Source organism: Sciurus vulgaris (genome assembly GCF_902686455.1).
Source record: "Sciurus vulgaris genome assembly, chromosome: X".
Classification (NCBI taxonomy): Eukaryota; Metazoa; Chordata; class Mammalia; order Rodentia; family Sciuridae; genus Sciurus; species Sciurus vulgaris.
The window spans coordinates 18,760,739-18,776,024 of NC_136471.1; the positions used below are offsets into that span (position 1 = coordinate 18,760,739).

At 34.5% G+C, this 15,286-nt stretch overlaps 1 protein-coding gene and 1 pseudogene across 5 annotated transcripts in view; one reads left to right on the forward strand and one right to left on the reverse strand.

Annotated features, from left to right (window-relative positions):
- Positions 1-15,286, reverse strand: part of PHF6 (PHD finger protein 6) — a 50,171-nt gene that overhangs the window by 16,592 nt on the left and 18,293 nt on the right. For all 4 annotated transcript variants that reach the window (XM_079124608.1, XM_079124607.1, XM_079124606.1 and 1 more), the window contains exons 4-5: positions 13,865-13,998; positions 13,566-13,609 (exon numbers count right to left, since the gene is read on the reverse strand). In XM_079124608.1, coding sequence (XP_078980734.1) covers positions 13,566-13,609; positions 13,865-13,998 — 178 coding nt within the window. The remainder of the gene's footprint in view (positions 1-13,565; positions 13,610-13,864; positions 13,999-15,286) is intronic.
- Positions 5,616-11,374, forward strand: LOC306651786 (ATP synthase F(0) complex subunit C2, mitochondrial-like; annotated as a pseudogene). Its single transcript has one exon. The product of its transcript is annotated as an ATP synthase F(0) complex subunit C2, mitochondrial-like (transcript).

Below are 15,286 nucleotides of genomic sequence, written 5' to 3' on the forward strand. Positions count from 1 at the left end.
CTATAAGTGTAAAATAATAAAAATACATATGAATGCAAATTGACATAACTGTGTTTGGATTAGAAGGAGTAAAAGGGAAGAGGTACAAGTTAATAGGGAACAAATTCATGCAAATAACTTCCTGTGAAGACATAAAAGTCCATTTAAAATGTTTTCTGACCTTAACACTATATCAAATATCACATCAGAGCATATTGCCTACTTTATATATTCAAACTAAGAATTTATAAGATATGGAATTTCATTAAAGCTGCTAGAATTACTTGTACTTGCCAAAAATTAAAATTCTTAAAATGAAAAATCATAACCAAATGTTCCAATCATACAGATATATTTGTGTGTGTGTATATAAAACATTTGTCATGTACATACATATATACACATACAACATATTCAGTTGTCTATAATGAAAATGAATATTACTAATATCATAATTCTATATTATTAAACATCTACAAAGAAACTATTTAAGAAGTTATTCTTTTATCAGCCCAATATGACTAGTTTTCCAAATCCCGTATTTGTCCTAAATATGGAATATTCAGCAAAAAATTTAGGGAACTTTCTAACAGCAATATTAAAATCACAAAGGATTTATAGACTTAACTACATTAGGCTTTCAAATCTCTGGGGAGTAAAAAAAAGTGGTAAGTTAAAAGGCAAAGGTGGAATAAGATCTCCTGTATCCTTGACAAAGGATTAATATCCTTATGATACAATCAGCTCATATATGATTAAGACCCCAATGGAAAATAGATCAAGGAGCTGATGAAAAAATTCATAGAACATAGGAAGTTAATAAACATACTTTAAACATATTTATCTTCTCTAGAATCAAAGTACAAATTAAGTGATATATCATTTTCATCTATCAACACAGCAGACTTCAAATAGTTATAAAAATTAAAATGAACCAAAAAATGTGTTTGAAATAAAAATATGAAAGTTCCCTTTAAATGGAGAGAATAGACCATGCTTCTGGAAGAACAGGGTAAACATTAGAAAATCAGTTCTGGCTAAGCTAATTTAATGAAATTCCAATAAAATAGATCTTAAAGTTGATTTCTGTGATTTTTCTGGAAAAGTAAATAGACAAGAATACAGAAGGATATCCTTAAAAAGAAGATCTAAAAATATACTATAAAGCAACAGCACTTGAAAATACCAGCATGAGAATAGACATATATCAGTGGGAGAGAACAGAAAGTTTCAAAACAGGTCAGTATACATAGTGAGAACGAGAATATGTTAAGAGTGGTGTCATTTTAGATGAGTGGGGAAAAACATGATAAAAAAACTGCCTACCCATTTTTTAAAAAATGAGATTCATTTCCTTATACAATATAAAAAGTTACAAATGTGTTAAAATATAATCATAAAATAAACTACAAATGTGAATAGAAGAAAACAGAATTCTTTTTTTTTTTCCTATGAGGGGCCAGGGATTCGAACAGCGGCCCTTGCGTATGCTAGGCAAGCGCTCTCCTAAGTAAGCTATTTTTTCAGCTCTAGAATTCTTGTTTATAAACTTGAGCTTGGGACACCTTAGAAGCCATAAAGGAAAAGAATGAAGATGTGACTAAAAATTAACAAATTTTGTATAGCAAAAGGCACCATAAACTAAATTAAAAGACAAACTGTGCTGAGGTTGTAGCTCAGTGGTACAGTACTTGCCTAACACGCATGGGGCCCTGGGTTCCATCCCAAACATGGGAAAAAAAAAGACAAATAAATTGGTAAATCATTTGCATATAGTGATGGAGAATTAACACCTAGATTATAGAGTGCATTCTATTCTATTCTATTCTATTCTATTCTATTCACAGTACTGAGGATTCAAACACTGAGCTACATCCCCAGTCCTTTTTCATTTTTTAATTTTGAGACAGGGTCTCACTAAAAATTGCCAAGGCAGGCCTCAAACTTGCAATCCTCCTGCCTCAACCTCCCTAATCACTATGATTAGAGGCCAGTGCCACTACACCTGGCTATACAATTCAATTTAAACAACAACAAAAAAAACAATCCCAAGAGAAAAATGCACAAAGGACAGGAACAGGTCATTCACAGAAAGAATAAATAATGACTAAAAATTATGTACAAAAGTCCAACCTTAATAGTGATTACAGAAATGAAAATTAAATGAGATTATCAGGTTGACAAAAAGTAAAGATTGATAATATCCAGCCAGGTGTATGGCGTTAGACACTGCTAATGGGAGTATAAACTGGAAAAATGGTTTTAGAAGTAATGTAACTATACTTCTTTCAACGTTAAAAGCACAACTTTTGACCTGGTCACCCCATTTCTAGGACTATCCCACCACAGTCACTTGTATTAAGTACATAAGTATATTTGTACAAGGAAGATTGTTACATTATTTATAATCATGAAAAAGTAGACAGCCTATTTTTCTTAATAGAAAAATCTACAAACTATGGTTCCACTTATTCTGTGGAATATAACTATTAAAAAGAATGAGGTAGGGTTGGGCACAGTGGTGCATGCAAATCTCAGTGGCTAGGGAGGCTGAGGCAGGAGGATTGCAAGCTCACAGTCAGCCTTACCAACTTAGTGAGGCCCTAAGCAACTTAATGAGACCTTGTCTCAAAGTAAAATACAAAAAGAACTGGGGATGTGGCTCAGTGGTTAAGCACCCCTGGCGTCAATCCCCAGTACCCAAAAGAAAAAGAAAAAAAAGAGACAGATCTGTATGCTGACAAGGAGAGAGGTCTGTAATATATCACAGAATGAAAAGAGCAAGTTGTATAATATTACGTGCATATAACATAATGCCAATGTATTAAAAATGTGCAACTGCATGTATATGTAAATTTGTATGTAAAAATCTCTGGGAAAAAATGTGTAAGCTATCATTACTAGCTACTCCTAGAGAATGTGATTTGAGGGCGAGAAGAGAGCTTTTGAAACTAATTTTAATAGTACTCTTTTATTATTTAATTTTTAAACAATAAGCACTGTGTTACTTTTCAAATTACAATAATTTTTAATATCCAATGTGGTAAAGAGGGGGGAATGTTCACCCATCACTGATGAGACTATAACCCAGCACAATTTTTCTGTAAAGTGATATGGCAATGTGAATCAGGAACTTGAAATAGTCTTCTTCCTCTGACCCAGTGATTCCAGTTGTAGGACTTTATCTTAAAAAGTAAATGAAAATTCACATGAAAATGTGAATGAAAAGGTAGTCACAACACCTCTTTTAAACTTTTTCATGGTTGCAACCTACTGCTTCTTTTGCTTTTCTCTCCACAATTCAAAATTGTTTGACTTTTTAAAACATTTAAACAAAGTATTGTTTTCCTTTCATATTGCAAAAGATTTACCTGTATAAAAGAAGTCAAAATCCTCCTTCTACTTTCTACTTCCACCTGCTCTCTGCTTCCAGCTGACCCCCTAGTCATCCTCTCTCTTTCCTTCCCTCCCTGGGAGGCAACCACTGTTGGCAGCTCCCTTTCTCAGCCTAAGAAGTCAAGTGCCTTAGTTTGAACTTCATACCTGCGACATGAAATGTCCTTCAATCTGAGACTTACCTCAAAAGGTTCTGGAATAAACTGCATAAGTTAGTTCATGTCAAGTACTTAGAACAGTGCCTGGCATATAAGCAGCTCTCAATAAATGTTAGCTATTATTTTCTCTGAGTGCAAATGTCTTTTAAAAATATACAACAAATAGCCAGTCACTGTGCACACACCTGTAATTCCAGCAACTTGAGAGACTGAGGCAGAAGGATTGATCACAAATTGAAAGCCACCCTCAGAAATTTAGCAAGGCTTCCTAAGAAACTTAGTGAGACCCTGTCTCAAAAAATAAAAAGGGGTCTGGGGATGTGACTCAGTGGTAAAGCACCCCGAGGTTCAATTCCCAGTAGCACCCCAAACAGACATGAAATAAATGGCATCCCAAACATAGTATTCTACACCCTTCATTTTCTACTTAATGTAGCTTGATAACCTTTCATGTTAGTTTGTGCAAATTTACTTCTTTCCTTGCAAGAGCAAAGAATAATCCATTGTATTTAACCAGCCCCCATTATATGACCTGTGAGTTATTTTCATTAGTTCTGCTATTACATATGTTGTAATGAACATCTTTCTCCATTTATCTTTGTTCACTTGTACAATATCTTAACTTTCAATTGTAAAAAAATCCATACACACATGCTAGAAATACAATAAGCTTTTCAGTTCTTACTATGCCAGATGTGCTCTGCAGTTTACATGCATTATATGAGGGTCATTCAAACCTCACAATCCTATAAAGTTCTATCAGTCACCTTCCATCCCCCCATTTTACAGATAAGAAAGTTCAGGAAGATTAAATAATTTTGGCCAAGGACACAAAGCTAGAGAGTGAAATAGATATATGTCAATGAGTAACTACAGATATACTTTTAAAATGGTAATACTCATCAAAGAAATGCACATTTCAATATGCTCCTGAAATTAGAAAAATAACTGTTTATGAATGCTTATGTATGCATAGAATGTCTCTGGAAGGACACTGGAGAAACTGGAAGTACTGTCTGCCTTTAGCAAAATAATTTAGAAACTGAATTATAAGAGCCAGGAAGGGCAGAAGACTCCTTGAAGTATATAGTTGTCTGTACCGGTGATCTTTGTGCAATGTTGATGTATCTATTCAAACAAATGAATGTGACACAGCTGTAATTTCTAAAAATCCAAGTTGATAAGGTAGGTGACAAGATAAGACTGTTTCTCCTCCTGTGTCATCCAACATTCCCAGCCTCTTATGAGCACAGCTCTCAAATGTCTATGTGACTTTAGAATGGCCAGACCCCTTTCAGTTTCCCTTTGGTTTGCCTCTGGTATGGTGCAGAGGAGAGGCCAACGTACCAGGACACCAACTCCCTCCTCTTCCTAGTATTGTAAAGCTCTATATGTCCTTTTACTGATTTATCTTTTCCTCCTTTTTAAAATTTTTTTGGGGGCGATACCAGGGATTGAACTCAGGGGTACTTGGCCACCGAGTCAATATCGCCAGCCTGATCTTGTATTTTATTTAGAGAGAGGGTCTCACTGAGTTGCTTAGCACCTCGCCATTGCTGAGGCTGGCTTTGAACTCGCAATCCTCCTGCCTCAGTTTCCCAAGCCACTGGGATTAGTTTCTTTTCCTTCTTAATCAGTGTTTTCCTCATGTCCTTCCTGGTTTATGTTCTATTTCTGTCTTCTGTTCTCACATTAGTTAACAGTGTGGAGCAGAAAAGACCCCTGGACACAAAGTCTAACTGCCATATACTAGGTCTTAACTTGTTTAATTTACTTACCATTTCAAAGCAGTTTCCTCACATATCAGATGGGCCTAAAGCTAATAACTTCCTCACAAAACTGCTTTAAGAAATTCCATGCAGGGCTGAGGTTGTGGCTCAGTGGTGGAATGCTTGCCTAGCATGTGTGAAGTACTGGGTTTGAGTCTCATGGCATATAAATAAATCAATAAAAATAAAGGTCCATCGACAACTAAAAAAATATATATATAAATAATTTTAAAAATTTACTTGCATGTTTTTTAAACTACAAAGTTCTATTCATTTGTTACATATTACTCTTATTGTATAGCGCCTAGATACCAAGCTCTTTGCCCAAAAAAGGATTCTTTTCTAAATTCCCTGAGGTGTAGACACTCAATAAATGTTCACTGGGATTAGAAAAAAAGAACAAGGAAGGCATTAATTAATGGTTGGAGCATCACTACCTCTGCTGTAAATCTTCATGGCTACTACAAAAGGAAAACTAGTGGTCACTTGCCCTGCCTCCAGTGCAACTATGATATGCATTTACTCTGCATGCTCTGTTTGGCTAGTGAACTCAGGTTTCTGTTTTCTCAGGAAAGATATCAGATAAATTATGTGTCTTATGCAAATGCATTAGGTACCTACATATGCATATACAAATATGTAGCATATATCCAAAACATTATTCTTAATTAAGTATGCTAAAATGAAATATGATGTCTGAGATTTAATTCAGAATAATTCACATGGGAGGTAATGAAACAAGATTGGCTAAAGCCAGGTGATGGGTACATGGGAGTTTGTTATGCTGCTCTCTCTACTTTCATGTACTTTGAAATTTCCTATAATGCAAGTCTGTAATGTACTAAATGAAAATGAACATATATAATGCCTAATAGTACTTTGCACATGGGTGGTCAATAAATCTGGTGAATACAAAAGAATATGGAGTGAGTTAGTTCTACGTGGTATAAAGATCATAATATGAACATGTTACTAAGATTTTCCAAGTTAAATCAGAAATACAATTTAAATTCTACTGTCTTTCAAGGAAGAACATATGAAAAGATGAGTGGTAATAAAAGTAGGCAGTTTTAAAGGAATAATAATGACAACGAAGATACAGAACATAGTATGTGCCACTATTAGGTGCCAGGAACACTGCTAAAAGCTTTATGAGATAGGTGGGGTTTGTTTTTACAGTGCTGGGGATTGAAATCTACCACTGATCTATATCCCCAGTCCTGTTTTCTTAATCTTCATTTTACAGATATAATAGCTAAGGCTCTCATTTGAGAAACATCAATTAATGTGCCCAGGATCAAGTGACTAGGAAAAACAGCTAAAATTCAAATATAGATCTGATTTAAAAGCCCGCACTGCTAATCAGTATGATACGTCTTCCCAGTACTTTATAAACATATTCAATGGTACTAAAGATTTTTTAAAATATTTTTATTTTTAACTGACACACAGTAATGACCCATATTTATGTAGTCCAGCGTGACATTTTAATACCTGTATTAAATTTTCCCTAAGTTTCCATTTAATAAAAGTACTAGACACTAGAAATTATGGTGCATTCTAGAGAAAAAAGAAAAAAGAAAACACTAAGTGAATACTATAGCAGGCAAAGATTTCAAATTTATATAAATTATAACACTCTTACAACTTAATTCTGATTTAACTACAGTGACCTATTTCCTGAAACATACAAGTAGTTACAGGATTTAACAGGCAATCTCTAATATAAAGTTGCAGATCTGTCCGTCAGGAAATACACAAGTCCCTGAATAAAATCAAGACCACAGTCTCCAAGGTTAGACACCAAAGATTCCTTCACCCTGTCTCAGAAAGCATGGGGTTTTATGGTCATTGTAATTCTAGCACTTATTACTACTGTATCTTTTAATTTCAGACTTAATACCTTTCAGATTCCACAAATGTTAACATTTTACTACATCTGTTGTATCATTCATTCTCTATATACATATACCTTTTTTTTCTGAAAGCTTTAAAATACAGACATGATGCCCAATTTATCTCTAAATAGTTCCATGCACCACCACTTTAATGAGTCAGTCGACTCATTATGGCACTTGGGATTGAAAATAGGGTCTCAGGCATGCCAGGCAAATGCTCTATCACTGAGCTACATTCTGGCCCTTTTTATTTTGAGATAGGTTCTTAATAAGCTGCTTAGCCTGGTCTTGAACTTGTGATCTTCCTACCTTGGTCTCCCAGATTGCCAAGATTAAAGGGATGCACCACTGTGCCAGCCAGTCATATGTCTGTCACTTAATTGTCTTTTTCCATGCCCCCATAACTGAAATTATGTTTGGTTAATTCATCTTGTTTTACTAATGCCTGGTGTAAGAGAAGAAATGTCACTCAAAAATAAGTGACACATTAGATATTGTGTTTACTTTCAAGTCAAAGAAACCGAAGATGCTATGAACATTTTTTGAGTACCTATCCCATATAAGATATGCTATATTGGGTGATTTAAGAAAAATAATATGCCAGTCATGGCAGTACATGCCTATAATTCCACTGAGGCAGGAGGATCACAAGTTCAAGTTCAGCCCCAGCAACTTAACGAGATCTGTCTCAAAACAAAAAATAAGCACCCCCACCCCGCCCGTCTTCTCTGCACTGGGAGCAGCTCTCTTGCCACGGTCCCTCACCCTCTGAAAATGTATGCCTGCTCCAAGTTCCTCTCCACCCACTCCCTGGTCAGGAGCACCTCTCAGCTGCTGAGTCGACCACTATGTGTAGTGGTGCTGAACCGATCAGAGACACTGACATGAGAGCTTCAGCAGTTCGACAGTTCCATGTCCCCCGACTTCACTTATCCCTAGCTGCAGCTTCCAAACCAGCACCATTTCAAGGGACATCGACACAGCAGCCAAGTTCATTGGGGCTGGGGCTGCCACAGATGGGGTGGCTGGCTCTGGGGCTGGGATTGGGACTGTATTTGGAAGCCTTATCATTGGTTATGCCAGGAACCCCTCTCTGAAGCAATAGCTCTTCTCCTATGCCATTCTGGGCTTTGGCCTCTCAGAGGCCATGGGGCTCTTTTGCCTGATGGTGGTCCTTCTCATCCTCTTCGCCATGGGAAGGAGCAGTTTCCTCCTCAAATTCTTTCTCCCGTATCTGGTCTGCCTTATATGTCCCTTTTCCTATACCTCCCTGGGGGAGTCTGGGGCAAGTGGTTGGCTCAGGGTTTGACAGAGGGAAGACAAATAAATACTGTATTAATAAGAAAAAAAAAAAAAGGACTGGGGATGTGGCTCAGTAGTTAAGTGCCCCTAGATTCAATCCCCAAAACCAAAATAATGAAAATGATTTTAAATGAACCATTTTCATACCTAACCATGGTTCCTTGCAGGTGCTCAAATGTTTAGTGATGATAAGCTACCCTAATAAAATACTGGTACAAAACAAAGACTGGTGTAAGTAATAAGCTGGAACAATTTAGCAATTTGCTATTATCAATACTAGATATTTTAAAATACTGCCTTAAAATGGTAAATAATGTAGTTATTAACTACACATATATGGGGAAAAACACTTAAAATATAGGGGTTTTTGTTGTTTGTGGTGGTGGTGCTAGGGATGGAACCCAGGTTCTTGTGCATACTAGGCAAGCACTCTACCACTGAGATACACCCAATCCCCAAATGCAGGATTTATTTCTGGTTATTCCTGCCCATTTTTAAAGTATAAATTTTCCATTAAGACTAGAAAGGCATGACACCATTTAAGTCACAGTACTCAATAACCACATGTGGCTAGTGGCTACCACACTGGAAGATGCAAATAAGGAACTTTTCCATTTTCAAGGAAAGTTCTACAAGACAGTGTTGTCAAGCATTCATTCTCTACCTTCTTACAAAAAGCCCCACCTCTTTGAGGTCCATGCCATTCAGCTAAGCCACTGCTTCTCAAACTTTAAAGTGAATAAAAACCATCAGGGATCTAGTTAATATGAAGATTCCTATTTAGTAAGCAGGGGTAAGGCTCGGCATTTTTAGCACGCTCCCAGACAATGTCAATTCTGCTGCTCCACAGACTGACTACACTCTTGAACAGAAAGAAGCTATGCTACTTATTTCCCCTCCTTGTTGCTAACAATTCTCAATCATTTGACCTTATGAATCAAATTTTCTTTAGCACAGTTCACAAATGTTTTCTGTGTCTCAAATCCGTCTTCACCTAGGTGATTTTAACTGTCCATATGGACAATCCAAGCCACACAAGCCACTCAGTTCCTTGATCTTCAGTGACATCTCCTGTCAATCACTCACTTACACCCTGATACCTTACAATCACCTTAAATGGTTCTACCTCTGAAATCCCTATATCGCACTTTGGGACCAAAATGCTTGCTTTCCAAAGTATTTTTATTCTCATTGTTCTTTAATCTTATCAGGACCTCCTTTCAATTGATTCCTTCCTTTTTCTTCTTATTTCTTATCTCCACTTCCCTCCCTATCTAGCTCAGATTTCTCTCCATAAATATACTAAATTCCCTCATTCCTTTACTTCCTCATTTGAACCCATTTGTCAAAATCCCAATTCTAAATTAACCAGCTAACCACTTTCTCTGTGCTACACCCAGGACCCTGAATTGCTGGAAGAAAAGTCACATGACCTAACTATTGGGTACCATTATTTAAATTCATGAATACCAGCCTCAACTGGGCCCCCAACTTAGTCTGGAAACATTAAATTTCTCTAGGCAAACTTCCTCTCCTTGTATTCAAAGTTATTCTTTTACATTTTCTCTCCTTCAATTTTCAAATCTTATATCTCTGCCTACATTTCTCCAGAGAAAATCAACCAGATAGGAGCCACCTATCTTCTTCCTTCCCTCCTGTTACAATGGAAATGTCTTCATATCAGAGGTCAGTTGATTTGCTTGTATGCTGAATCCTCTTTTCTGTGTCTTTCATCTCTCCCACATAAAGGTTTACAATGGTAAACAATTAATTGTGCAATTATTTATTTAATGAACATCACTCAAATTAGACTTTAAGCTTTTGGGGTACAGAAACCCATCTACTTTATCTCTACATAATCGATCATATAACAGGCCTCATGCATTGTGGGTGAAATAAGTCTATCAACCTGGGCATAATCCCAGAGGGACCTTGTACTCAGTCACCTGTTACCATTTATAGGGGAACTATTTTTAATCAGAAATGCTTTCTTGCACATTTCAAGTCATTTTACAGGCAGCCTATCTAAGGCCATCCCATAAGAGGTAAACATATAGTTCCTTGGATTGGCATTTCAATAATCTAGTGACATAGTGATATCTCAAAACTCCATTCAAACAGCTAAGCACACTGGGCTATAGATTAAAGAAAAGAATTGCTTGTGTAAACTCACAATCCATTTTTTCCTGAATCATACTGATGACATGGGTTGTAAGTATTTAATAGTAAATAATCTTTTACTGAAGATGGGAAAATTAAATTGCCATATTATTCTTGAATTTAATATTTCAAAACAGTTCATATTATATAAAGTTAACATGGCAGACGAATTTATATAGCATTTATCTTATATTAAATATCAGCACTCTTGAGCCACAGATGGCATATAATCAAGAAATTTACCACAGGTATTGCTCTAGAGACTAGTGTAGTACAATTCTCAAAAATAGTCCCTGAAATACAATCCTATAAACCCCATCATAAATCATAATCATAAAGTAGAACATATGTTTCCCATCAGAACAACTAGAAGTTCTGTTTCTGACAAAACACTCAATATAAAATAAGGCTGAGGCAGACAAATGTGATAAAAGCCAAAAGACAATAAAAATACACACTGTACTATTTTAAAAATATTAGATTGCACTTCAAATTCAACAGTACGAATATAAGCACACTTTATATGCCTATGATATAAGAAGTTCTAGTATTATACAGAAGTATACATTGAACCGTAAACTCAAATCAACTGTATCATGAGTTTGAAAATGTAGGTAATTCTTCCAGTTACATTAAAAGTTTTCTTGAAAAATATAAAATTAGATCTCTCTCACTAATAAGTTTGACAGAGCAAAAAGGTGGTCAAAATTATTCTACGTACTTTATATAGTCTGCAGTGATTTTTCTCTACCACTAGATGGTACTATCAGCTTCAGAAATCTAGGGAATAAAATGGGAGCCGGCTATATTAATCAGTATATATTAATCATCCTTCTTAAATATCTCAAATATCCTGTCCCAGTATGTTCATATATTTATATTAATTAAATCATGAGTCTCAATCCTCAGATGTTGACATATGGCCACTACAATCTCAAGAGTACTGAATAAATACACTTAAAATCTAAAGTAATGAAAGGTAGAAAGACTTGCTTACAACTTTGTTGTTGTTGTTGTGCCAGGGATGGAACCCAGGGCCTGTGCATGCTTGACAAGCACTCTACCACTGACCTACAACCCCAGTCCCTACTTGTAACCATTCCCAAAGGATTTCTGGATTCAATTCTAGAATTAAGAAAAAACAGAAGGAAAGAACTATAAAGGTTTTTTTTTTTTTCCAGTCACACTTTATGATCTTAAAAGCATTTTGATCTTATTATTTATCCAGTCTATTTACCTTAGAGTAGCTTTTGCTAAAGACTAATGATTTTTAATTTTTATTTTTAAATAATTATTTTAATTGTACATATATACTGGGTTCAGTAATAACTTGATATAAGTACATTATGATCAAATCAGGGTAATTAGCATTTCTAGCTCCTTAAACATTTCTTTTAAAAATGTCAGATTAACCCATAATATTTGTACATATGGAGTATAGCATGATATTTCAACACATGTACACAACATGATTGTATTTTTAACCAGAACTTTAAAGAATTCAGATTAATCTGGAGTTCAGATGTGAAATGAATACTATTTTGTATAATAAAAGACCTAAGAGATCAAAAAGGGTCATTTTAATATGACCCATTTAATATAATTTTAATGTTAACACCAATAATTAATTCTTTGTAAAAGAAACAACTTCCTAAAACAACAGTTCTCGATCCATTTTAAATTTAAGTAGTGTGTTCTCAGAAGCTAACAACAATTTTAAAGTTCTCTAAATGAAGGAATAGAACAATCTCAGATTAAATCTAAGCCATTTTATACTGCTAGTAAAAGTATCAAAACCATCTGTTCAAAAAACTTGAAACAAGTCAGAATTCAACCTAAGAACTTCTTCATGACTTTTAAAGAAAAGTACAACTTAGCTAACCATATGTTATTTACACACACACACACACACACACACACACACACGTATGTATAAACATGGCTAACATGTTTTGCATAAATTTAAGTGGAAACAAACTATGGAATAACTTTAAAAGTTTCTATTTTAAAATTGGTTACTTATAAACATGTCTGTATTCTTTTTTAAAAAAAGTACAGTAGTCATGTTCCAAGACTCTCAGTGTACGCCTAAAACTGTGGATAGTATATATATACTATTTTTCCTATATATACATACTTATAAAATTTAATTTATAAATTAGGCACAGTAAGAGGATAACAATAATAACAAAATAGATCAATTATAATGATATAATAAAAGTTATCAAAAACTTATGAATCATTTATTTCTGGAATTTTCCATCCAATACTTCTGGACCAAGGTTGATCAGGTGTAAGTAAAACTATGGAAAGTGAAATCATGGATAAGGGTAACATAATGTGAGTAAAAATGTAATAGAAAGTCTATCATAACACATACTAGTATTCCTAAGATCACATTATCTGTAATATCTCATGGAAGCAAGTATTCTAATTATTACCCTTATAGAAATATGTCACTCCTAGCATCATTTCTTTCTAAAGAGAAAAAAAAAATTCAGTGTATACTTTATAAGAACTTTGGAGTAAAAGTTTTCATAAAAATCTATTTTTCCAGCTGTGGTGGCACACAGTTCTAATTTCAGCAACTTGGGAGGCTGAGGTAGGAGGATCATGAGTTCAAAGCCAGCCTTAGCAACTCAGTGAGGCCCTAAACAACTTAGTCAAACCCTGTCTCAAAATAAAAAATAAAAAGGGTTGGGGATGTACTCAGTGGTTACGTGCCCGTGGGTCTGATTGTATCTTTTCCACTATTGTACATTAGTTTGTTCTAATGCTTTCCTCGATTCGCCTAAATGTTATTTAATATTGATATACATCAAGTGGCAAAAATTAATATGGGACCCGATATGCATATTTTACTTGTATTCCTTCTTGAATTGGAAAATGGCTGAATGGCGTACCTTCAGAGTTATGTGCAGTTTTCTTGTGTTTTCGACAATACACCCTATGAAAAAAATGAAATAATAAATTATCAAGTAAGCAAACAAATTTTTCAGATTAAGAAAATGAACAGTACATTCACCCCACTCACAAGCTGGATTCAAAAATTCTTATAAAACTTCCTACACCATTTCTCTAAGCATTCCTTATCAAAAACACCCTTATGATGATGAAATGCTCTGAAACAGGAAAAGTTTTTTTACAAAAGTCTAAAAAAGAATGACTGTGAAAACAACTTAAAGAAAAGTTAAATAATTACATGTAAATTCCTTGTGAAGGTTTCTCTCGAATCTGAGCTTTATCATGCAATGCACAGTGGTAGTGGTATGTCCTGTGACATGTTTTCACATCACAACCAATTGTTGCTCCAGGACAATGGCACAAAGAACACATCTACAGCAAAACAACAAGACAATATTATTAGTATGTAATTTGGCTAAGATTATGATATCAGGTTAGAGGCATATCAATTTCTGTCAAGAAAAAGAAACTGGTTATTGAAAAATTTCATGATTAATATTATTTTTCTTATTATCTCTCCTAGAAATAAATTGAATAAAATAATTCTAGGGGTATTTTCCCCCATGTTAAAAACTGAGGAAAAAATGGAATATTACATAAATAACTATTATTTTACTGTGATCAAAAAAATTTGAAATAATGTAAATCAGGGACAAGAGCTATATATATAGTATAAAAGAGACCTTTTTTGCATTTCAGAGCTTCCTGGATAAGAATCACTGGGAAAAATGTCTCATATTGAAAAAAATTTTTCCTTAAAATTTCCACTGAATCAAATTGATGAGAAACTTTGGGGAACAAACCTCACATGCTCCTTAGGAACATGGTAAAATCAATTTAAATTGAGGAAAGTCGAGAGGATAAAATAATTAAGTAGTTTTTTATATACCCCAAGCTCTGAGAATATTCTGTGATGCCAAGTTCATCATACTGTGAAAATATGTTCATCTACTTCAATTTAATCTGTTACTTACTTTTTGCATTATGAATTCAGGCAAACACAAAAGAACAGATTCTTTCAACATGTTTTAATACACCTTACCTGAATTTATTGGGTAATTCATACCGATTAACTACCTCATGCTCTATATATAGAAAAAAATCTTTTTAAAAAGTACATAACAATGATTGTTAATGGTTTTGGTTCACATATCATAGTGTACTGTACCCAGTGGACTTTTAATGAGGCTATCTCCTAAGCTATAAATGCCGTACCAAAATAAATTCACAGTAAGGTAAATCTAAACAAGTGTTAATTTGTTCACTGGTTGCTAGATACTTTGTTCTAAGCTGCTCTCATTCCCCTTTATTAATTTGAACATAAAGAACACTTACCATTCTAACTTTTGGATTACTTGGCCCTAAGCAATTTTGGTGCACCAAAGGCTAATATAAATTCCAATAAAAATTCTTACATTTCCCTAAGCAAGTCAAACACTCAAATTCTCTCAAGCTTTCATTTAAAAAATACTCACATATCTCACATACAAGGCAAAAACAGAAATATTCTCAAATACAGGTACTTCCCAGAATACATGAAAGCTAGTACCCATTATTAATACTCGACAAATACTCTACTTCCTCAAATAAAAATAGAAACTTCAAAGTATTACTGTTAAAAAGAAAAATTGTGCCAAAATACCAAGCACAGAAAGTTTTT